The sequence below is a fragment of the Populus euphratica genome, unplaced genomic scaffold, assembly GCF_000495115.2.
Source record: "Populus euphratica unplaced genomic scaffold, PopEup_1.0 scaffold70.1, whole genome shotgun sequence".
Taxonomy (NCBI): domain Eukaryota; kingdom Viridiplantae; phylum Streptophyta; class Magnoliopsida; order Malpighiales; family Salicaceae; genus Populus; species Populus euphratica.
Genome location: NW_011499950.1, coordinates 272,640 through 297,007, shown reverse-complemented (window position 1 = coordinate 297,007; position 24,368 = coordinate 272,640). Strand labels below are relative to the sequence as shown.

The 24,368-nt window shown below is 34.5% G+C and overlaps 1 protein-coding gene across 1 annotated transcript; it reads right to left on the bottom strand.

The window, feature by feature from the left end:
• Positions 1-143: 143 nt before the first annotated feature.
• LOC105137933 (extensin-2-like) lies at positions 144-21,237 on the bottom strand (the record flags this gene model as incomplete). The annotated part of the gene is made up of 6 exons (XM_011043883.1): positions 21,092-21,237; positions 19,294-19,538; positions 11,321-11,593; positions 9,912-10,957; positions 8,288-8,548; positions 144-326 (listed from the first exon to the last, which is right to left on the bottom strand). Coding segments are annotated over exons 1-6 (2,154 nt in total), but the record flags the coding sequence as incomplete, so codon positions are not given.
• Between the last annotated feature and the right edge of the window lie 3,131 nt (positions 21,238-24,368).

Below are 24,368 nucleotides of genomic sequence, written 5' to 3'. Positions count from 1 at the left end.
TATGGAGGTAGAGGTGACGGGGATGAAGGAGGTGGTGGTGAAGATGGTGGAGGAGGTGATTTGTAATAGTACGAGGAAGACGGTGAAGGCAAAGGAGGAGATAGTGATTTGTAGTAGTATGGAGGTAGAGGTGACGGGGATGAAGGAGGTGGTGGTGAAGATGGTGGAGGAGGTGATTTGTAATAGTACGGGGGAGGCGGTGAAGGTGAAGGAGGTGGTGGTGATTTGTAGTAGTACGAAGGTGGAGGTGACGGAGATGAAGGAGGTGGTGATTTGTAATAGTATGAAGGTGGTGGTGGTGAAGATGGTGGAGGAGGTGATTTGTAATAGTACGAGGAAGACGGTGAAGGCAAAGGAGGAGATAGTGATTTGTAGTAGTATGGAGGTGGAGGTGATGAGAATGAAGGAGGTGGTGATTTGTAATAGTATGAAGGTGGTGGTGGTGACTTGTAGGAATAATGTGGTGCTTGATAATGCTTTGGTGGTGGTGGAGGTGATTTGTAATAATAAGATGAATGCTTTATATGTCTTGGTGGAGGTGGTGACTTATAATAATACGGTGAATGCACTACACGTTTAGGTGGTGGTGATGGTGACTTGTAATCATACGGTGAATGCACTATACGTTTAGGTGGTGAAGGTGATTTGTAATAATAAGATGAATGTTTTATATATCTTGGTGGAGGTGGTGACTTATAATAATATGGTGAATGCACTACTACTTTAGATGGTGGTAGTGACTTGTAATAATAATGAGGTGTTGAAGAATATTTTGATTGTGGTGGTGACTTGTAATAGTATTTAGGAATAGGTTTTGATTTTTTTGGTGGTGATGGTGATGATTTATAAAAATAAGGTGGATGTTTCAAATATTTTGATGGAGATGATGGCTTGTAATAATATGATGGATAAACTATTTGTTTTGGTCTGGATAAAGGTGACTTATAATAGTACGGTGGAGATTTTACATACTTCGGAAGGTGAGATTTGTAATGGTGTGGAAGATGCTCAGCATGTTTTGGAATTAATGGCAACTTGTTCGATGGGTATTTGTAGATGAGCTGAGGGTGGTGAAGTGTTGGCGGCGGCGAAGCATTGATGTAAGGCTTGTAAGCGACTACACTAGTGGCTATGACGCAAAATGCCACTGCATAGACTAGCTGCGAAGGCCAATATCCTAGCCGTCCCCAAGTTCCCATCTCTAGCTGTTGAAAGTTGAAAGCTGAAAGCGAGAAATTAAGTTTTTAGTAGTCTATGTTCTGTGACTTGCATGGAGCTGCTATGTCTCTTTATATAGTGATCTTTCCTCCAGTTAGGCACATTTATATGTCAACCATTAGATAGTGGGCTTCCAATCAGAAACTAAGATGAGAGTTAATATGTTGGCCATGATGAAGTCAAGAATCCTGAGGAGCATCGGTGTATTCAATCATGCATGGCTGTTTGTCCCCTCTTGATAAGAGCAAATATTGCAATATTAATGTTTCAAAAAATGCAACTTGCTTTAAAACTATTTGTAATTGCTTCTCCACTCCCCCAAGTTTGCTCTTATAGTCATGTCTTCGTTTAAGTTTTATTGTCCACCACCAAGCCATTAGGAGGAAGAGAAGAGGAATAATGTTTAATGAATTAAATATATATATATATATCAACTTCTAGTTAGTGGCTTCCCAATAGGAACTTATGACAATGGATTTATGATTATGTCGAGAACCGTACAGCCTCCAAGTACTCGTGCAGTCGATCATGGTGGGTTTATTTTTTTTCCTGTCGACCAAAGGAGAGAAATATTATATATGATTGCTCGGAAAGCCAGATGCTTTATCTGTGATGGCTTTATCCGCTTCCCAAAGGTTGCTCTCCGAATAAGCAGATACGAAGAAATTGAAATTTATCTAGTAATTTGAGTTTTAAAGTTGTAATGTCTTGATGGAAACTAAAGAAATAAAAGATAGATTCAGAAAAGTTTCTGTGTTTGATATTTTTTTAGTACGTAAAGGAATATTCAATAAATTCTTGACTATTTATATAGCTCGAAATGATTTTATTTGCCGAAAAAAACTACTAATAAAGATAACTCTAATTTTATTTAATAAAATGAAATTAGAATTCAGATCCTTATCAGAACTTCTCAAATCGGTTGAGTTGCTGTTTCAAGGCTGTTCCTGCCACATATAAAGCCTCTTTAAGTTATAGGAAACTTAATCTCTTTTCCTGTCCAGTTGCCACAAGAGAACTGCCTCCGATTGGCGACTTATAGCTGCAAAGACTCCTCGAACCAGCCTAGTTTCTGGAAATTCCGATGCTGCCAATTCTTGGCTGATGTTTCCTTTGCTGCTGATTTTGGTTCTCGTCATGTTTCATTGACACCTAATCCTACGTGCATCTGCACTACTTGAGACGAGCTGGATCACGACATGCTACGTGAGAGCCCACCTGATTGTTTTTTGTTTTTTTTTTTTTTTGAGAGAATTCCTACATTATTCGACCTACATTATATCTCTAGTTATAACTCAAAGTACATGGCCTGTCTTGTATTTCCTAAGAATATCCTCATTACCTTATCTTTTGTTTGTAGCCAGCTAATTAAACTATATTAATCACATGTTTTTCAGTCAGAAGATACGTATTCAAGCAATCTTTGACCAAAATGGGTATACAAAGTCAATGACGTTGTACCTAATTAATAGTAATTCCTACTGCACTGAAATTTAGTTTTGGTATTGTCTTCAAATTAAAGTAAAAGTTGTTCAATGCATCATCCCGTTTGAACATGATCATACGCTTTTATAATTGCTAAGATATTTGCAATGAGAAGAAGGAAAAATAAAAGAGAAGACAAGTAGAGTAGAATCAAGCAGTTTAAAGAGGATTAATATATCGTGGTAAAAGAAGGGTATTCACCTTATTTGTTTTTGAGTTAACAAATTATATTAGTTATATAATATAATTTGTAAATCGATTCTAATTATAGTTTTTTTTTAAATTTTGAATTACTTGCTTTACACTATAAAAAAATTTGGCAAATACGAATTGAGACATCGATGCAATTTTTTCATTAGTATATTATGATGATCTTTACTAGGAAAATTTTCATTCTTGTATTCATTAGCAAACACTAAGAGAAAAATTCTCTCAGTATATACCAAAAACATTACAGTGAAAAATAAAAAATAAAAAATATTAAATAGTAAGATGACATGTAACTTGTACAAACAATATTATCGATTGAATTACAACCATAAAGTATGTCTGTAAATATACCAATGGTAAAATTCTCTTGGTACATATCAAGAGAATTACAGAAGGTATTACAACGAGATTCAAAAAAGGTAAATCGTATGGTGACGTGGTATTTATACCAAAAAATGACCGATAAAATTATTTTGCTAGTGAATCCATTGATAATATTTAATTTATAACATGGTGATCAGATCCCCACCCCCTCTCCCATTTCTTCTTGTTTCTTCTATATATATATTTTTTGCAACAAACACCTACCTCTTCCCCTCAATTTTAACACTTTCACAATAAATCTGACTACCACAACACTCAGCTTGTCAGCATTCGTATTCTAATGCAGATTTTATTAAGGATTCACCATTTAAGTAAGCAAATCTACTTTTTTTTTTAACTCAATTTTAAAATGTTATTTGTTATATATATATATATATATATTTGTAGTATATATATTTTGTTTGGGCATTTACTTATTTTATAGTTTTTTTCCATAGAAATTTGTTGTATGAATTTATGATTTGTACATGTTAGGGGTTTATTTTAGATTTTGAAAAATTATTTTTCATAGTAAATTGATGAAATTTATGTCAAATTTCTGACTTAGGTGTTTTGTAATGAAATAAATAATAGCTTATTTAATATGTTTGTTTTGTATTTTGTCAATTTTATTGCCAAGTTGAAATTTTCGGTAAACATATAGAAGTTTGAATTTATATAAATAATTGATAATGAATTAAGAGTATTATTAAAATATATTGAACAAGTTTGAGCTAAATCAATATTTTTATAAATTTATTTAGTTAATGTAATTAATTAATACATGTTGTCATCATTATTTTATATAAGTTTGATATAATGATGAATTATTATTCATGCATATATCGAGATTCACTTCAAGGGTTGCGGGGGATGAATTATTGTAATAGGATTCAAGGTTTTATTAATTATGCATTGTCTAATCTGAGAAATATTAGTGGAAGCGGTAGTAGATGTCCATGTAATAGGTATAAAAATAAAAGGTTTCTCGATCTAGAGGTTATAACGATGCGTCTTTTATAAAAAGGGTTCATGGAGAAATACCTTTGTTGGAATGCACGTGAAGAACCATACGATCCTCATGATACCATAATAGAAAGGATGGTTGGGTTAACTTCTAGTTCTAGCAATATGTATGGAGTTGTAGTTGACAATAGTAATCTTTAAAGAATATAGTTAAAGATGCGATAGGGATGAATCGGGATCATGCTCTTTTGAAAGATTGTAGGGAACCATTATGGGATGATTGCATAAATTATAGTAAACTATCGATTATTGCATAGGTATTCACCATCAAGTTAGATTAAGGGTTGAGTGAGGTCAGTTATGACAGTATTGTGGAATGAGCGAGAAGCATTTTACCTAAAAGAAATGGATTGAAGGAGAATTTTATACTGCTAAGTCCATGATGAAACTCTTTGGTCTAAGATACAAAAAAATTAACATGTGTTCAAACTTTTGCACAATGTACTACCTTAAAAATGCATAGTTGACCAAATGCAGAACATATGGGCATTCTAGTTATAAACCTAAAATTAGCAAGGGAAGGACTCTTGTCGCATATAAAAACTTAGATTTTTTATTATCAAGTATATGATATGATATTATTCACATGATACGGTTGATAGAGTGATGATGCACCCTTTTGATGGTGAAGCCTGTAAACATTTTAATAGTGTGCATCCTTAGTTTTTAGTGGAATCAAGAAACATGTATCTTGGGTTATGTATAAATGGATTCAATCCATTTAGGTCATTTGCTACTCTTTAATCTTGTTGGCCAACAATAATCACATTTTACAACTTGCCACAAAGGATGTGTAAGGGAATAGAGTTCATGGTTTTTTCTATGGTTATACCCGTTTCTAATAGTCTAGGTTAGAATATAGATTTTTATCTTTGATTGTTGATTGATAAGTTGAAATAGTTATGATCATCCGAGACTTTAACTTATAATATATCGAGAAAATATAATTTTTTTATGAAGGTAGCTTTAATGTGGACTATCAATGATTTTTCTACTTGTGGAATAATTTCTGGTTGGAGCACGTATGTAAAATTAACATGTCCATCTTATATAAAAAATAATAAGGTATTCATGCTAATAAACGATGATAAAACATTTTTTTTTAACTATTTCTTGCTAACAAGTCATAAATATAAAAAGAACATAAAAGACTTCTTTGTTAGCAGAGTTGAAAGGGATGTTGCACCACCACTTCTTTTGGAAGAAGAATTGTATGATATTGTGACATTATATTTAATTTTTAATCTAGTAAATAAAAGTTTTCTAGTTTTGGTTTGACCCATAATTAGGTAAAGTATTTTCTAGGAGCTTTCTTATTGAAAGACCAATCTCCTTTTTTATAACCTTGATATCATACACATAGAAAATAACATGTTTGAGAATATTTTAATACGATTATGGATGTGAAGGGAAAAAAAAAGGATAACATAAATACTAGAATGAATATAATTTTGTTTCGTCATCATAAATATGAAGTTGGTTTATGTTAGGTCACGGGTCACAAAGCCCAAAGCCAACTTTGCCTTAGGTAATAATGCATACTTACTTGTCTACTAATAGCTTAAAAGTATGTGTTTTCTTGATGAACATGCCTCGAACATATCAAGGTTGATGAATTTGAAGGATTACAAATTGTATGGAATGAAGAGCTATAATTGCCAGATGTTTATGTAAACACTCATTTCATTAGCTTACTAGGATTTATTGCCAAAGAAGATATGAAATGCACTTATGAAGACCAATCACTTTTTTAGAGATATATGCTCCAACAAGTTGTAGACACAACATATAAAGAGGCTTGAAGTGAATATCGTCCAGATAATATACAAACTTGAGATGATATTCTCTCAATTATTTTTCAACTCGAGAGAGCATCTACTCATATATTTACTGTTAGAGGTAAGAGTTGGAGGCCCGGTCCAATATAAATGGATGTATTCATTTGAGAGGTTGGGGATTACATATGTATCATAATTAATTTTTTGTCTTTTTTTGCATAATTCAAAACATTCATTTAATTCCATGTAGGTACCTATTCAACTTTAAGAGAAAAGTAAAAAACAAGGTTCATAGACTCTCTAACACTATATTCCAGAACTTGTGGATGACCCGTAGTGTTTTGATTGTTAGATGCTTGCAATTAGTTTTGAGCACTCAAACTCCAGAGTTCACAGTGATGTTAAACCTTTAGATGACCGAACTGTGTGTTGAGATAGTCAAACTTAATGATAAGATGGTCAAACTATGCTGAATGCCGATAGAGATGAGATCACATATGAGTGGTCCATATACTCCTCCTTATTGGCCCTACAGTACCGACAATGACCTGCCTCCTCTTCCTCTTCCAGCACCGCCTCTATTTTAGATTTATTTTATTTGAATGTATAAATGTATAAATTTATATTTTTTTTATTTTAATTTATTCTAATTATTTTAAAATAAAACTGATGGCGTTATCGACGGACCATATCCATCGGTATATTCTAGAGGGTTGGAAAAAATTACTGTAAATACCATTGCTATTGTTATTTAATCGACAAACTTACTAATGGTATTTTATCAGTGATATGTTATATTCACCCTAAGAAATACTAATGGAAAAACAAAAATACAGATGGAATTACAGATGACTTTTCTATTAGTGATATGTTAAATTTACCGATGGAATAGAGTTGATAATTTTTTTAGGCTCGCTTTGTCTTTCATTAAATTAATCATTAAATTTATCACCAATAAACCCACTGATATACCATAAAATATCAATGAGATTTTTTCCAATGAACTATTTTTGTTCATGAGCCTATTGTTAAAATATGTACTGACAGACTATGAGTGTAAATATTGACATATATTTTTGTTTGTTAAACTATTAAATTTGGTAGTGTTATTTGTTTTCCTACAAAATCACCTTTTTGAAAAAAAGTATATAGCTAAGATTGATTAATGTAATTTAAGAAATAAAAACTTATAACATCGATTTTTTTATATCATGGTCACGCTCCTAAACACGATTAATGGGAGGGCGGCCACTCCTAAGAGCAAAACCATGGGGGAGAGTCCGCCAACTCAAGGCCCTTAGTTGATCACATATTTATATATGAATTAAGAAATACAAGTAGTAGAATTCAAATTAGGGATGTCCTGTTTCCCTAGTTGTCTCCTTACTACTTGACTACCACCAACTAGGTTATTAGCTCGTGAATATATGTTTTTTTTTATATATTTTCTCTTTCTTTTCTATTTTGATATAGTAACTAAAAGTTAGTGATAATATTAATATTAACAGTAATTGCTTTACAAGAGTATAAAATATAATATATCCATGTCAAAATAATAGAATCTTAGTATAATTGGACTAAAGGTATTAATTATAGGCATGCCTAATTAGGTTAAAACACCAAAAGAAGAATTAGTAAGGATGCACAAATATGATTTTATATGCTTTTCATAAATTAGGAAAGACATATACCTTTAAAAGAACCCATTTCTTAGCGTAGGGTTTTGACTTGCCTAGCTAAGATAATGAGAAAAGGTTATAGGTCTTTATGGTTCGTATTGAAAAAGCCATATTAAGAAATGGTATCAACTTCGAGCCAATGAGTGTTAATATTAAGACATTTCAAAACTTAACTAGAAGCTATTAAGAAAAAAATGTAATGTAGTATAATCTTTTCAAACACAATTACTACCATTACATTGCATATGGTATAAAGAAATGATACAACAAGCACATCTTTGTACAAAAGAATTCACTATGGATCCACATTCTCAATCCTTATTATATAAAGAAAATCCCTTTCACCAAATTGAATCGAAACTAGAAATTTATTTGTAAATAATAAAGAAAAATAAAAAAGGTAAGTTATTTCATGGTCTTACAATTTCAAACTAACCCTATAAGAGGTTAGTAGTGTTTCAATGGTAGAGGTGATGCATAGATGTGTGGAGGAGGTGATGAGTGAGTTGGGGGTGGTGGAGATTTATAGTAGTAGGGTAGCGGAGGAGATGAAGATGGTGGTGGTGGAGATATATAATAGTATGGAAGGGGTGGGGATTTAACTAAAGGAGGAGGTGATGTGTAATAGTTTAATGGCGGTGGTGATGAAGATGGTGGAGGAGGAGACTTGTAATAGTATAGAGGGGGGGATTTCTTTGGAAGGGGATGAAATGTGTAGTGGTATGGTGGAGAAGGAGATTTCTTTGGAGGTGGAAGAGATGTGTAGTGGTATGGAAAAGGTGGAGATTTCTTTGGGGGGGGGGGGGAGGGGGTGTTGTAATATATGGGGGGGGGGGGGGAGGGGGTGTTGTAATATATGGGGGGGGGGGGGGATTTTTTTGGGGGGGGGGGGGATGTGTAGTGGTTTGGGGGGGGGGGGGGATTTTTTTGGGGGGGGGGGGGGATGTGTAGTGGTATAGAGGTGGGGGGGGTGGGGGGGATGGGGGGGGGGGGGGACGTGTAATAGAATGGGGGGGGGGGGGGACGTGTAATAGAATGGGGGGGGGGGGGGTGGTGGGGGGGGGTTATTTTGTGGGGGGGGGGGGTTGGGGGGGGGGGGGAGATTTTTTAGGTTGTGGAGGGGGGGGGTAGGGGGGGGGGGGGGGTGGTGGGGGGGGAGATTTATTTGGAGGAGGGGGGGATGGGTGGTGGGGGGGGAGATGGGGGAGGGGGAGACTTTTTAGGTGTTAGAGGAAGAGGAGATTTATTTGGAGGAGGTGGAGATGGGTAGTGATATGGAGGGGGGGGGGTAGGGGGGGGGGGGGGACGTGTAATAGAATGGGGGGGGGGGGGGGTGGGGTTTGGGGTGGGGGGGGGGGATTTTTTTGGGGGGGGGGGGAGGGGGGGGGATGGGGGTGGTGGGGAAGGGGGGGGGGGGGAGATTTTTTAGGTTGTGGAGGGGGGGGGTAGGGGGGGGGGGGGGGGACGTGTAATAGAATGGGGGGGGGGGGGGGGGACGTGTAATAGAATGGGGGGGGGGGGGGTTGGGGGGGGGGGGGGATGTGTAGTGGTATGAAGGTAGTGGGAAGGAGGAGATTTCTTTAGAGGAGGTGGAGATGTGGAGTGGTATGGAAAAGGTGGAGATTTCTTTGGGGGGGGGGGGGAGGGGGGGGGGGGGACGTGTAATAGAATGGGGGGGGGGGGGGTTGGGGGGGGGGGGGGGGGAGATTTTTTAGGTTGTGGAGGGGGGGGGTAGGGGGGGGGGGGGGGTTGGGGGGGGGGGGGGATGTGTAGTGGTATAGAGGTGGTGGTGATGCGGATGGTGGAGGAGGAGACTTATAATAATGTGGTGGGTGGGGGGATTTCTTTGGGGGGGGGGGGGAGATTTTTTAGGTTGTGGAGGTGAGGTGTAGGGATATGGAGGAGGAGGAGAGTTCTTTGGAGGAGGTGAAGATGTGTAGTGGTATAGAGGTGGGGGGGGTGGGGGGGGGGGGATTTTTTTGGGGGGGGGGGGAGGGGGTGTTGTAATATATGGGGGGGGGGGGGGGGGACGTGTAATAGAATGGGGGGGGGGGGGGACGTGTAATAGAATGGGGGGGGGGGGGGACGTGTAATAGAATGGGGGGGGGGGGGGATTTTTTTGGGGGGGGGGGGAGGGGGATGGGGGGGGGGGAGACTTGTAATAGTATGGTGGAGGGGGAGACTTTTTAGGTGGTGGTGGTGGAGGAGATTTCTTTGGAGGAGGTGGAGATGTGTAGTGGTATGGAGGTGGTGGTAATGGGGATGGTGGAGGAGGAGACTTGTAATAGTACGGTGGAGGGGGAGACTTTTTAGGTGTTAGAGGAGGAGGTGGAGATGCGTATTGGTATAGAGGTGGTGGTGATGGGGATGGTGGAGGAGGAGACTTGTAATAGTACAGTGGAGGGGGAGACTTTTTAGGTGGTGGAGGTGAGGTATAGTGGTATGCAGGATGAGGAGATTTCTTTTGAGGAGGTGGAGATGTGTAGTGGTATAGAGGTGGTGGTGATGAGGATGGTGGAGGAGGAGACTTGTAATAGTATGGTGGAGGGGGAGACTTTTTAGGTGGTGGAGGAGATGCATACTGGTATGGTGGTGGAGGAGATTTATTTGGAGGAGGTGGAGATGTGTAGTGGTGTGGAGGTGGTGGTGATGGAGATGGTGGAAGAGGAGACTTATAATAATGTGGTGGATGATGAGATTTCTTTGGTGGAGGAGGTGAAGTGTAGTGGTATGAAGGAGGGAGAGATTTTTTTGAAGGAGGTGAAGATGTGTAGCTGTATAAAGGTGGTGGTGATGGAGATGGTGGAGGGGGAGACTTGTAATAGTATAGTGGATGGAAGAGTTTTTTTGGTAATGGAGGAGATGTGTAATAGTATGACGGTGGAGGAGATTTCTTTAAAGGAGGTGGAGATATGTAGTGGTATGGACGTGATGGTGATAAAGATGTTGAAGGAGGAGACCTGTAATTATAATATGATGGATGAGGGGATTTCTTTGGTAGGGGAGGTGAAGTGTAGTGGTATGGAGGAGGAGAAGATTTCTTTGGATAAGGTGGAGATTTATAATAGTATGGAGGTGATGGTGTTTGAGATGGTGGAGGAGGAGACTTATAATAGTATGGTGGATGAGGGGATTTCTTTGGTGGTGGAGGAGATTTATAGTGGTATAGTGGATGAGGGGATTTCTTTGATGGTGGAGGAGATGTGTAATGGTATGTTAGTGGAGGAAATTTCTTTGGAGGACGTGGAGATGTGTAGTGGTATGAAGGTAGTGGTGATGAAGATGGTGAAGAAGGAGACTTGTAATAGTATGATAGATGAGGGGATTTCTTTGGTGGGGGAGGTGAAGTGTAGTGGTATGGAGGAGAGGGAGATTTCTTTGAAGGAGGTGGAGATGTATAGTGGTATGGAGATGGTGGTGATGAAGATGATGGAGAAAGAGACTTGTAATAGTATGGTAGATGAGAGGATTTCTTTAGTGGTGGAGGAGATTTGTAGTGGTATAGTGGATGAGAGGATTTCTTTGGTGACGGAGGAGATTTGTAGCGGTATAGTAGATGAGGGGTTTTTGTTGGAGGAGGTGGAGATGTGTAGAGATATGATGAAGGTGATGATAAAGATGAAGGTGGTGGAGATTTATAATAACGTGGGGCAGAAGATTTCAACAATGGAGAAGATGATTTATAATAATAAGGCTCGTAAGCCACCACACTGGTGGCTACAAGGCAAATTGTTATAGCATGTATCATTAGGGACAAATGCCCCGACTTCCCCCGTTTTCCCATCCTTAGAGAACTCTTGCTTTGTGTTTGCATGGTTAGCATGAATACTAGCCCTTTATATAGGGAAACCTTCAATCATTGTTGACAAAGACATGTTTTCCCATGATTATTACAGCCTGGATTAAAGCATAAAAATATGTTCCAAATCTGACTGAGCTGCAACCTCCTCATTGTTAATGTTTTTGTCTACTTGTTATTAGTGGTTTCCCACTAATTTTATCAATAATGCATATAATAAACCTAGAAATTGTCAGCTTGAGAGCTGGTGAGTTGCCATTTTCCGTGTTAGAACTGTAAACGCGTTTACCTACAGCAGCTTGGTCTGAATGTATTACAAAAATATGATAATAGAGGTGGCGAGGAGAAGTGATCCGTGAGACAAAGATCATAATTTCAAGTCAAAGATTTCCATTTTACTCTAAAAGATTGTTGCCTTCTAATTTAGATTTGTTAAATTCTTGAGGTTTTATGAGGAAGGTAGCAAGTTACTTCAGTACGTACCATGATCCAAGGAAGTTCTAAATAACAAATCTATGTATGATCAAAGTAGTATATCTCACAGTCGGTGAATTTAATAAACAAAATGGAACAATAAATATTAAAATATTCTTTAAAATCTAATCCCAAGTACTAATTTATAAAGATTTGTCAGCAAATTCTAGTAGAGTGAATCATGTGTTGATTTTAGTTAATCCATTCATAATTGACTTCATCAAGCAACGGGACACGAAATTATATTAATCTTGCTTCTTGAAAATCTACATTAATTATTTTCTTGTAAATGTTTTCATTGCAGTTTTTGGGATAAATTAGATTATTATGCCCACTCGAAAAATGATGTTTAGTTTATTTTCAACTCACCCAACTATTTATCTCTAATTAATCCAGCAGGCACTAGCTTCCTTTAGATAATTTGTTAAATAATTTGTTCAGCAATTATTCTGCAGAATTCCACTCAAGAACAGGAGATCCCTAATAAAATAGGCAAAATTGTACTTATGAAGGACAACATTTCCAATAAAAGGATGGTGACTCGCTTTCTATCTTCCATTAATTACTTAAATTGATCCATTATTCTGTAAAAGTTAAGGGAGATGGTCATTTCAGACGTAATAAACCATAACACTTAGCAGCCCCTGTTGAGTTTGTTGATTAGGGGGTCAAAAGTGATTTGCTCATACTCCATATATAATGTTGTTCGTACATGTATAACTATATAGTATTGTCATTGGCATAATCAATTTTCTTTTCTTCTTCTTTATTTTATTTTTTAATAAACACAACATGGATATTTACAATTTTTTTTAAAACTAATTGTACCAGGTCACGTTAGCATGTAGATTGATAGGGCTTAATTACTTTCATTTTTTTAGAAGATGCCTTGTTTAACATTCTATAAAAATTAGAAACTTTTTTTCATTTTTTGTTTGATTTATTAGTAGCATAATTTTAAAATTCAATTTAAAAATTAATTTGGAGTAAAAGCAAAGTCACAAGTTGAGAGAGATTAACCATAATTAACCTGAATTCTTTTTTTAAAGGATCAAAATAATATTGTTTTGGGTTAACTATAATTAACCTGAATTCTTTTAAAGGATCAAAATAATATTGTTTTGACTAATTTTTTTAAAAAATATTAGAGTTTTTTTGTCTTAAATTTTATTAGATTGACAAGTTACTATGTTAACCCAAGTTTTTAACGGTTTATTATAAAATACAAATTAAGGCTAATATAATTTAATGCTGATCATCGAACAATGATCTTTACTTTGCATATTAAAAGACGAGAAGATCATTATCATCAGAATAATGTGTAATTAAATCTGTGGAAAAAAAGTGTTACCTTTATATATAATCCCTATCTGCTCTGCTTTCTATTGCATAATTCAAAGAATATACAAACACATCTGTTATACCCGGCCTGTTTAGCCCGTGAACCTTTAATTCAATTTAAATTAATTATTTTTATTAAAACAATATATATTTTTAATTCTTTTATTGTTGGTTTGATTAACTTAGCTGGTCAATTAAATTACATGTCAACTTGAATGAATTGACTAAGTCTTATCATATATATTAATTTTATTTTTAAATTTAAAACTTGATTTGAGTTGGGTTTTATATCATGTGAGGAGGAGGTTTCTTAGATTAATCTATCTGACCGAGTTTAAACTATATGCATGTGTGTATATCTACATATATTATATTAGTTTGTAGATAATAATGGAAAGAAAAATCAACTCTTATTTGCAAAATTGAATTGAGTGATTCTTGCGACTTCACGATGACCTGATCATTCATGTAAAGTGCCTCTGTCAGCTTAGTAGTGTAACATGCATGCACGACTTTTACCAGTTAAAACTTGGATTATACACTTTGTTAATTTAATTTATGCCAGGCTGAATGTTTCTAGATAGAAACTCTCAAGCAATAGTGCATGCATGCCATTGCCATGAAATGTTCGATTTTATTGAGGTATTCATATCAACAACCAAAAGATATAAACAATCCATTTGGATAGTTATCTCGTATTTATTTCTTATGAATGATGTAGCAATAAACTTAAGGTTAAACGAGCCAAAATTATCTTGAATTTTAAAAGGAATAATTTTTTAAAATAAAAAAAAATCACGATTACAATTCACAATAATTTATTTTTTGGTGAACAGGGAAATACCGTAGCTTTTAGAGTATTACTTAATTGTTGAATGATTTAGCGATAAACTTAAGGTTACACGAGCCAAAATTATCTTGAATTTTAAAAGGAATAACTTAACGTTTTTTAAAATAATAATAAAAAACAAATCACTATTACAATTCACAGTAATTTACTTTTTGGTGGACAGGGAAATATATAGTATTTTCTCGTAGCTTTTAGAGTATTACTTAATTGTTAGAAGGAAAACAACACAACATGCATTCATTCTTGTCAACTAATCCAGTGGTATATGGGAAAAGAAGAAGAAGAAGAGGCTAGGTCAACAATATAAAGTTGAACAATCAATGAGTATAATGCAAGAGTGAACACAAGATTGCTGCATGAAGTACTCACGAAGGATTGCTGCTGAATTTGATGCTGGAAACACGCAAGGAAGGTCTTGAAGAGTTGGCTTGACATGGAGCAACTAGCTATTTTTACTATAAAAATCTTTGTGATTTTCTTTATTTTTATTTTATAACTGTTGTGGCTGTATATCTTTTGTATTTTATACCTTACGTTACTGGACACCGAGTTTTTATGGTTTTATATTAGTTAAAGTTCATAACTGTTGTGGCTGTATACCTTTTGTATTTTATACCTTCCGTTACAGGACATGCACCAAGTTTTTATGGTTTTATATTAGTTAAAGTCGAAGAGGGAGCTCTCAATTCTCCTCTAGATAATAAGTAGCTTAATTGCAGGCGTTACTCTCCGAGTTTCTATTTTAATTAGTCAATTAATGTGTTATTTAATTTTAAGATTTTGCATTTATATATATGCACATAAGCAGTTTATTTGATTTACGTAAAAAGCTTATTAGATACATGAAAGACAAATTATTTTCATAATAAAATAGAGAATAATGCATCATTGACATAGAAACACAATTGCTCGAGGTAATTAAACCGATTCTAAAAGTTTCTCAACCTAAGATTACTTCTTTGTTTATGTATTTTTTATATTAGCATGATTTAAAAAAAATTACATGACTTGAAAAGCAGTTGAAATAAAAATTTTTTTTTAATAATTTTTATGCTAATACAAGAAAAAATAAAAGAATAATTAATTTGAAAGGGTTACATAAAATCTTCACCAAATAAGTATTTATTTTCATTGATTATCTATGAGGATTTTTTTAAAATAATACATTTTAGTTTTATATCTAATTAATTATTCATAAAGTAGCTAATAATATCATCATTAAAAATCTCAATTAATATCATTAAAATATTTAATTTTATTTGAAAAATTAGTATCATTGTATTATTTCTAAAACATTATTGTAATTTTTTTATTTAAAAAATATTAAAAACTTAAAGGCCAAATGTATGGGCAAGGGAAAGGGCTATTCCATGTCCATACATTTGGACTATTTTTCTTTATTCCATGTCCATACAATTGGCAAGTCGAAATTTTTTAGGACCGAAGTATCAAAATCGAGCATTTATGCTGAAATCCGTGAAAGATGAGGAAAAATATAGTAAATGCTATAGAATTTTCCATTTCCTGTTTCAGTTTATACAGTAATTGTAATTGTAATGTATCCAATCACCCTAAATGATCTCTTGGTTGCATGGGAAAATATATAAATTGCCAGTTTTCTAGCTACAGTGCCGTACTTCATTGAATTAATTAAGGCTAAAATGTGTACAATATCCTACAAATCATGACATGATCGTTTGGATATGACTAATTAGTATGATAACCATTTTCCATACAATGATGTTTTAGATATGTCAATGAATATTTAGCTCAATCAACTAGCAATATAGTTATTTAAATATAGCTGTTAAATCTGTTAAACTTTATAATATGTTTGAAAATGATTTCAATTCGATAAGTAAATAGGATTCAATTGAGTTATAATTAAATTCAAGTGACTGGAGCTAATAATGAGAATTGTTGAGTTTAAATGAGTTTTTTTTATCTTTAATAAAAAAATTTCTTTACTGCGCCTCATTCTAGCTTATAATCTTCTGACATGTTCTTGAATCTTAAAAATCATAATAAATGGAGAGGGAAAGAAGAGTTTGCTTTCACAACTTCTTCTTCAACAATATCCAAATTCATTTGAAACCTAATTAGAACAAGGAAACCAATTTTTCTTTTTAGTTTTCTTTCTCTCTCTATAGCTTTTTTTTTACTGGCCGATCTATGATCGTCTTTTAAAAAAAACAAGGAAGCCTAATTTCTCCAAAATCAAAAAATCAAGTTACTAGCTTATAGTTAAAAAGAGACATAAAATTAGAGATTTGTAACATAATTTTTTCAAAACAAAATCCTTCAACCTTTATTATGATAAAAGAAGTAGTTTTAAACGTGTTAGATTAATTAATTGAATTAGATTTTAATACCGAATTGTGGCTTCTCAAGATGGGTTGTGGAGTGGTAATAAATGAGCTTGTTATAAAATACTCATTTATATTGTTGAGAATCCGAACCTTACCTATATTGACTATAATTAGTGGCATATTTGTGTCTCTAATCTTTGATTCTAATACAAGAACAATTGACAAGAATAAATGGTTTAACCTATTAGTTAGTAAATTGTTTTTATTTATATATGCAGGGTAGTGTATATTATTTAATGTAGAGATTACAACATAAGATTAAACCTATTAATATTTTTTAAATATATACATTCTATATTGTGTAATTTCTTCTAATAGATTTTCTCAAGTTAAGGGTGGAGGATCAACCCGAAGCTTAAACAAAAAGTCAATAAAATAAACAGTAGAAAGTGATTTCATAAGAACATCAACAAGTTAATCCTTGAAAGAGATAAAATAAATCCAAATGTTCTTCTTGGCAAACCTATCATATACAGAATGATAATCAACCTCAACATTTTTCATGTACAGAATGATAATCAACCTCAACATTTTAATATGAGCATGAAAGATAGGATTCACATATAAATAAGTAGCACCTAGACTATCACACCAAAACATATGCACAGAAGTAAAAGTAATCTGCATATCTAACAATAAGTATTAAAGCCAGATGACCTTAATAGTATCGTTGATCAAGGCTTTATACTTGGCCTTAGTAGAAGAACGAGTAACCATGTGTTGCTTGTTTGATTTCTATAAAATTGGTATATGATAAAAAAAGACAAGATATCCACCCATAGAATTATGATCATCAACACTACTAGTCTAGTCAACATTCATAAAACCATGTAAGCCAAAGAAGAAGCTACAGGTGATATGTAAGCCAAAAGAAACTATATCCTGAAGATAATGTAGAATATGTTTAATGACAGTCTAATATGCAGATGTAGGAAAATGAATAAACTAACAGACATTATTAACAAAAAAAATATATTCAGTATTGTAAATGAGATACTAAAGAGCATCGAAAATTTGACAAAACCATATAGGATCAGAAAACAAGAAATTGGACATTATAATAACCTTTGAGGTAGAGATAAGAGTATCAACATGTTTTCAAAAAGAAATGTTAGCTTGAGTAAGTATGTAAAAAATATGCTTATCTTATCATAACATAAGACCCATACTAGTTGACTGAACCTCAATCCCTAAAAAATATTGAACAGCTTCTAAATTTTAAAGCTTAAACTCTAAATTAATTAGTGAAGCAAGATGGGGTTATTGCCTATAAGCAAGATATCTTCAATGTAAACCAGAAGATAAAAGATATTAGAACCTGTGGACAAGATAAATAATAAAGTGTCAACCTTAAAAGCTTGAAAGCCAATAAAGAAAAGATAATCACTTAAGCGAGTATACCATGCTCGGGGAGCTTATTTTAAGCCATATAAAGACTTATGTAATCAACACACTTGATAAGAAAGAGTAGAATCAACAAAACTTGGAGGTTGTTGCATGTAGACCTATTCAACAAGTGTCACATTAAGAAAGACATTATGTATATTAAGTTGATGAATAGCCCAAGCACTCAAAACTACAATGGAGAAAAACAACTAAACAATCAGTTGTTTAATGATAGGAGTAAAAGTCTTAGATTAATCAATATATTACTATTAATTTGGGTCCAATTGTAGGATTTAATTAAATATAAAGAATTAATTATACTTTAAATGGGTCAAATTAACTTTATTTAGGGCTTAATTGGTGAAAAATTAAGTTTGGGAGCCTAATTTGAGCTTAATTGAGAAGATTTGAATTTTAAAAGATCAGATTTAATTTTTACCAAGTTAATTAATTGAAATTAGAGACCAAATTGCAAGAAAATTAAAGTTTTAGGGTCTAAATTAAAGAAATTCACAGCTAAGAACCAATTTGCAAAAGGTGTCAAACTTAGAGGCTTAATTGACAAAAACCGAGGGTGAAATTGAAAGTTTAAAGGTCATTTATAGGTTCAATTGCATAAATCTGACACTAAAGACCATTTTGCTGAAGGCACATAAATACGGGGCTGAAGTTAAAGTTCTGCAGGGGCCCAATTACATTAAATCAAAAGTTTAGAGTCAGTTAGGAGTTCAATTAAAACAAATTGAAAGCTAGAGGACTTAATTGCAAATTAGTAAAAATCCCTAATTCAATCCAAAATAAAACAGTTTTGAATATATATATATATATATAGAGGACCAGATGACGCGTCATCTGGTCACTATTCATATGCTTCTCTAATTTTGTCCAAGAACGCTGCTCGGGTAACTATTTTTCTGGTGTATTTAATGCTTTATTGCTCTATTAAATATAACAAAACATGCATACAAATGATCCCTTGTAGTTTTTTTATAACTCTAAGTGAACATTTCAATTTGAATGACAATGAAATGGTGTCGGCCTAAACAGGCCAACTCATGCAGCCTCTTTCTACAAATTTGATAACTCAGAATGCCTACTTTGAGTCAATGGTTGAGATTCTTCAAACTTGAATCAAAGGCTAACATTTTTCCAGTATAAATAAGATTGACTGCTTCCACTGCCTATAAATAAAGGTGAATTTCATGTCTTTAAGAAGGGGGAAATCGGGTCCAAATTCAGTAAAAAAACAGCATTTCTACCCTGTTTCTACAACTTTTTTCTCTCATTCTCTCTCCTCGCCATTTCAGCCACCAACCAAAGCCACCACTAGCTCCACCACAAGAAGCCACCAAGCAACCATCGAGAGCTACCATGAACCTTTCTCTCTTCTCTGCACATCGATTTCTTCTTTCTCCCGCAATGACTCTGGTGGCCAAAACTCTCCACAACGCCGCCATCAGCCTCTCATCTTCAATGGCAAGACCACCTCCAACTTCACTCCAGGCTAGTGACAACATTTCCTTCTCCTCTTCAAAGTTGCTTCGCACTTCCCTCTGCTGGCTACAAGTGCAAAGTTGTATACAGAATATGAACTTACTGTTCATGTTCTATAAATAATTCATTTCTCACTTGGGCTGGGTCAGTTCTGGCTCAAACCAAATAAGTAGGTTGGGTCTAACCGAGCCTCTAAAAAAGAGAGAAAGAAGATATGTTGGATTTATATCGACCTACTGTTTCCTAGGTTTATGCCTAGCCCTGTTATTTGAGCTAGGTCAGCCCACATGTCTTAATAATATTTAATTAATATATATAATATTATATTATATATTTCTTAAAAAAAATTAGAAATAAATTCAAAAATCCTTTAAAAATAATTGTGATTTTCTCAAATATTTTCTACCAATTTTGCATAATATCAAGTGTATTGACACTATAAAATACAAATCTGGTATTAAAATACTCGATTTTATCATAAGCATTTAAAAAAAAATCAAAACATTTTCAAAAGAAAATCTCAAAAACTTTTAAATTAATTTTTCCTTTTAAAAAAATTATTTTTATGCATACGATCAAATCCTAAAAACATTTGAAACATGTTTTCATTAAAAAAGATTGCATCTTTCTCATGTTTTGAAAATCCAAAAAAATAGATATCATAACCAGTTTATGATCATCCATTAAAGTTTGGCCAAAATATTAAAAATCCTTTTTCCAATCTTTTTTTAGGATCTACATATAAACTTTAATATTTGTGTAGTGTAAAATTCTACGATATAATACACCCTCAATATTAATGATACAAGGTGTAAATAAATATGATGCTGAAATTCATACTTTAGAACGATTAAGATTTAATCTGCTAAGGTAGAGACTCTCTTATGAAAAGAGATCTGCCTTAAATATTAGAAAAGATCAATGAATAGAAGCCTAACTTAGAAAAAAATAATAATTAAACAACAATGTAGCTTATCTTAGGTAAGGTGTACTGGAGGTGATGTGTGTGTCCTTTACACAATCAGTCTCTTACCCAGATTCTCACAGACCATAGGTTCCTAGTGACCTTATTATTAGGTGGCGACTCCTAAATATTAATCATAATTTTATGATTAAATCCAAAAACACTTCCTAACACACAACACCTTATATAAGAGGCACGAAAAAAGCCTTCATCGTCGCCAGATGATGTCGTGTTGCTCGCAAACCTGCGACAACATCTAGAATTAATGTAATATTTGTTTCCTAATAAGAGCTGCATATAGACGATATATATATATGCCTCCTTTGTTAACCTAAAAAGAGAAGAAGAAAAAGGATAGAAAGGCAGGTAATACGAGGCAGAGAAAGGAAAAAAACACAGAGGTAAGAGAGGAAGGAGGCAGAAAGTTAGAAAGCAGAAGGAAACAGATGGAAAAGATTAAGTTTTCTTAAGATTATCAAAAGTAAGAACAAGTAGGGACTACCTTTTGGTCTTTACTCCATGTTCTATAAATAAAATCTGTAGAATAGGGAAGAATATAGGAGTTAAAACCAATAGAGAGAGGGATAAAAATATAGAGATAAAGCTCAAGAGATGGATGGCAATAGAGAATAAAGAGGAAAAAGCCGAAACAAACGACAACATTGATAGACTAGCCAGTATGGCTTCCCCGTCGCCGTCTTCCCTTTTCTTTTCTACCTCCAAGTATGTTCCTCCCATCTCTTTGCATACATTTTCCTTTACAATAACTGGAAAGTTTTCATTGAATAATAACTGAGCCATTTTTATGTCCAGCCAAGTCACTTACTTGGGTAAGTGACTCGGTCGGACATACTAGTTCCAACTTTTTTTTTCTTTCCAAAAAAAATAAAAGAGAGAGAGATTTATGATTTTCTAGCATATTTATTTTAAGGTTTGAATTATTTTATATTGTAAAAAAATATCAATCTCACATTTATAATACCTAATTTTCAAAGCAAATGCAGCAAATACACGCACGTGCGCGCACATATGTTTTCATGTAAACGTTCAATACCCTAACATATTTTGAATTTTATTTTTTTTAAATAATAAATATTAAAAGTTAAAATAATATGTTTTAGCATGGATTTCTTAAACACAAAAAATTATTTTATTACATACTGGATTTTACAACATGTTTATAAAACTCTAGAGGGTGTTGATCAATATTTCAATAAATATAAAAATCTTATTTTAGGGAGAATTCATATATTATTCGCCATTAATGTTTGGATAAAGAAATCCCAAAAGGATGAATATCCAAAATATTATTAGAAATAACTTGTTATTATTCACTATTAATGTTTAGGTAAAGAAATCCCAAGTGGTTAATGTCCAAACTATTTTTCTAGAAATAATAAGTCATCACACATCCTTGAAAGAAGTCTCAATTATAATTAAGAACATTTCAATTTTTTTAATCTATAATTTACGAATCGTGAGAGTATGAAACGTTTAGGTAAAAATAGGCTTTTAAAGCGCTCTAAAGTTCCTTAGATTTCTAAATTTTTATCCCTTTTCCTTGCAATTTACAAGTCGCGAACACTTGAAATACTAAGGGAAAAATAAGCTCTTAAAGCACATTGAATCTTTTTAGATTTCTATTTTAGTTATTTTTTAATTCATAGGTTATAAATTTATTTCAAATCAAACATAAATTTTAAGAGATCTGCATCATTTCTTCTTGGCATTTTGCAGACATATCTAAAGTTATAATCTATATTGGCCAAGGGTTCTTGCTTTTAGACTTTGAACCCATCTCATTCATCATAGCAAACCCATCGTAAGAAAACTAATTAGAGAACACCAATACCATAATAAGGCAAACCAAACACTAAACAACTTACCTTAGGTAGGGTGTACTAGAGGTGATAATACATTCCCTTTACACAACCAGTCACTTACCTTAGAATCTCTAAAAGACCAGTTAGGTTTCTTAGTAACCATAATACTAGATGGCGACTTTCTTATTCACAAAAAAAAAAATCGACATGAATCCCTGCTCTCGGGGAGGTTCGCTGCGACACCACGCTCTGCACGAGGATGCGACACTAATGATAACATATACTTGGAAGAGTATTGTTTCAACTGGAGGCACATATGTGGCTAATTGACAATCTAAGTTGAGGTCAGCGCTAAACAACCTCTTAATGGGCATTTGCAAAAGGCGCATAGTTAATCAAAGAATGGTTCTCAAGAGAATCTAGGAGATGAATGATTTGTTATGCTTTTAATGATGAATAAAGCAACACCACACTTGGGGGAAAAGTCAAACTGGATAAACAACGAGAGCAATAACCGTCAAAGATAGCCTGATGGTCATTGCATTTATAGTTGAATAGATGGCCATTGCATTTACAGTTGAATGGATGGCTAGCACATGAATGAGCAAATGCATGAAAAAGCAAATAAGGCTTTGGAATGCAAACAAAGGCACCCTATGACGATGGTGAATTAAAGAGAGGGGACCTATATTTCAAATCAGGTAAGGATGCATGCATGTCATCTAACCTCAAAGCATTGCATATATTTATGATTTGTTACAGGAAAATCCTCAATAAAGTCCAGTAAGATTGAAAAGAAAAAGAAAAAAAGAATTATTGAGTTAATAATAACAAAAAATTATGGATTTTGATCTTAGAACAAGAAGAGAATGAGATGGACCTTGCCATTAGAAAAATCTCAAAGAAATAAGGAAATCAACCCTATCATCAAGAAGAGTCTTCAGGTCAACCCTGCAATAAGAAAATGTCGAGTTTTTCAGCCTTATCCTATCAAGACTTCTCTAGCCAAGTCTTTTTTCAGGTAAGTCACTTTCTATATTTTGGGTAAGTTGTTCATTATAATGAGACTATTTTTTATCTTTCACTTGGTTAGTTATTCATTATAGTAAGACCATCTTTTTATTTTTTATCTGGGTAGGTCACTCATCACAATAAGAAGAAGATTTCTTATTGTCCTAGTGAAAAGTAATGGTAGGAAAGGGAGATGGTGGAGGTGGAGACTTATATATGTACGAAGAAGGAGGAGGAGATTTCTTTGGCGAGAGAGGTGAAGAGTAGTGCTACGAAGGTGTTATATATGTATGGAGAAGGAGGAGGAGATTTCTTTGGCAAGGGAAGTGAAGAGTAGTGCTACGAAGGTGAGGGGGAGGGAGATTGTAGAGGTGGAGACTTGCATACATACAAAGGTTGGGGAGACTTCTTTAATGGAGGAAGTGAAGAGTAGTGGTATAGACATAGAGGGGAGCGAAATGGTGGAGGTGGAGACTTGTATACATATAGAGGTGGGGGAGATTTCTTTAGTGGTGGAGGTGAAAGTTAGTGGTACGGAGGTGGCAGGAAGGGAGATTGTAGAGGTGGAGACTTGTATACATACGAAGGTGAGGGAGACTTCTTTGGCGGGGTAGGTGAAAAGTAGTGGTATGGAGGTGCGGGAGACTTCTTTGGTGAAGGAGGTGAAGAGTAATGGTACGGAGGTGGCGGGGAGGGAGATGGTGGAAGCGGAGATTTATGTACTTGTGGAGGAGGAGGAGGTTCCTTTAGCGCGGGAGTTGAAGAGTAGTGGTATGGAGGTGACAGGGAGAAAAATGATGAAGGTAGAGACTTGTATAAATGTGGAGGGGGGGAGACTTTTTTAGCAGGGGAGGTAAAGAGTAATGGTACGAAGGTGGCGAGAAGGGATATTGTGGAGTTGGAGGCTTGTATACATGTGGTGGAAACTCGTATGGTGTAGTTGGAAACTTGTATATATATAGAGGTGGTGGAGACTTTTTTGGTAGGGGAGGTAAAGAGTAACGGTATGGAGGTGGAGGGAAGGGAGACGATGGAGGTGGAGATTTATAGATATAAGTAGGGGGGGGGGGGGGGGGGTTTTTTGGGGGGAAAAACAAG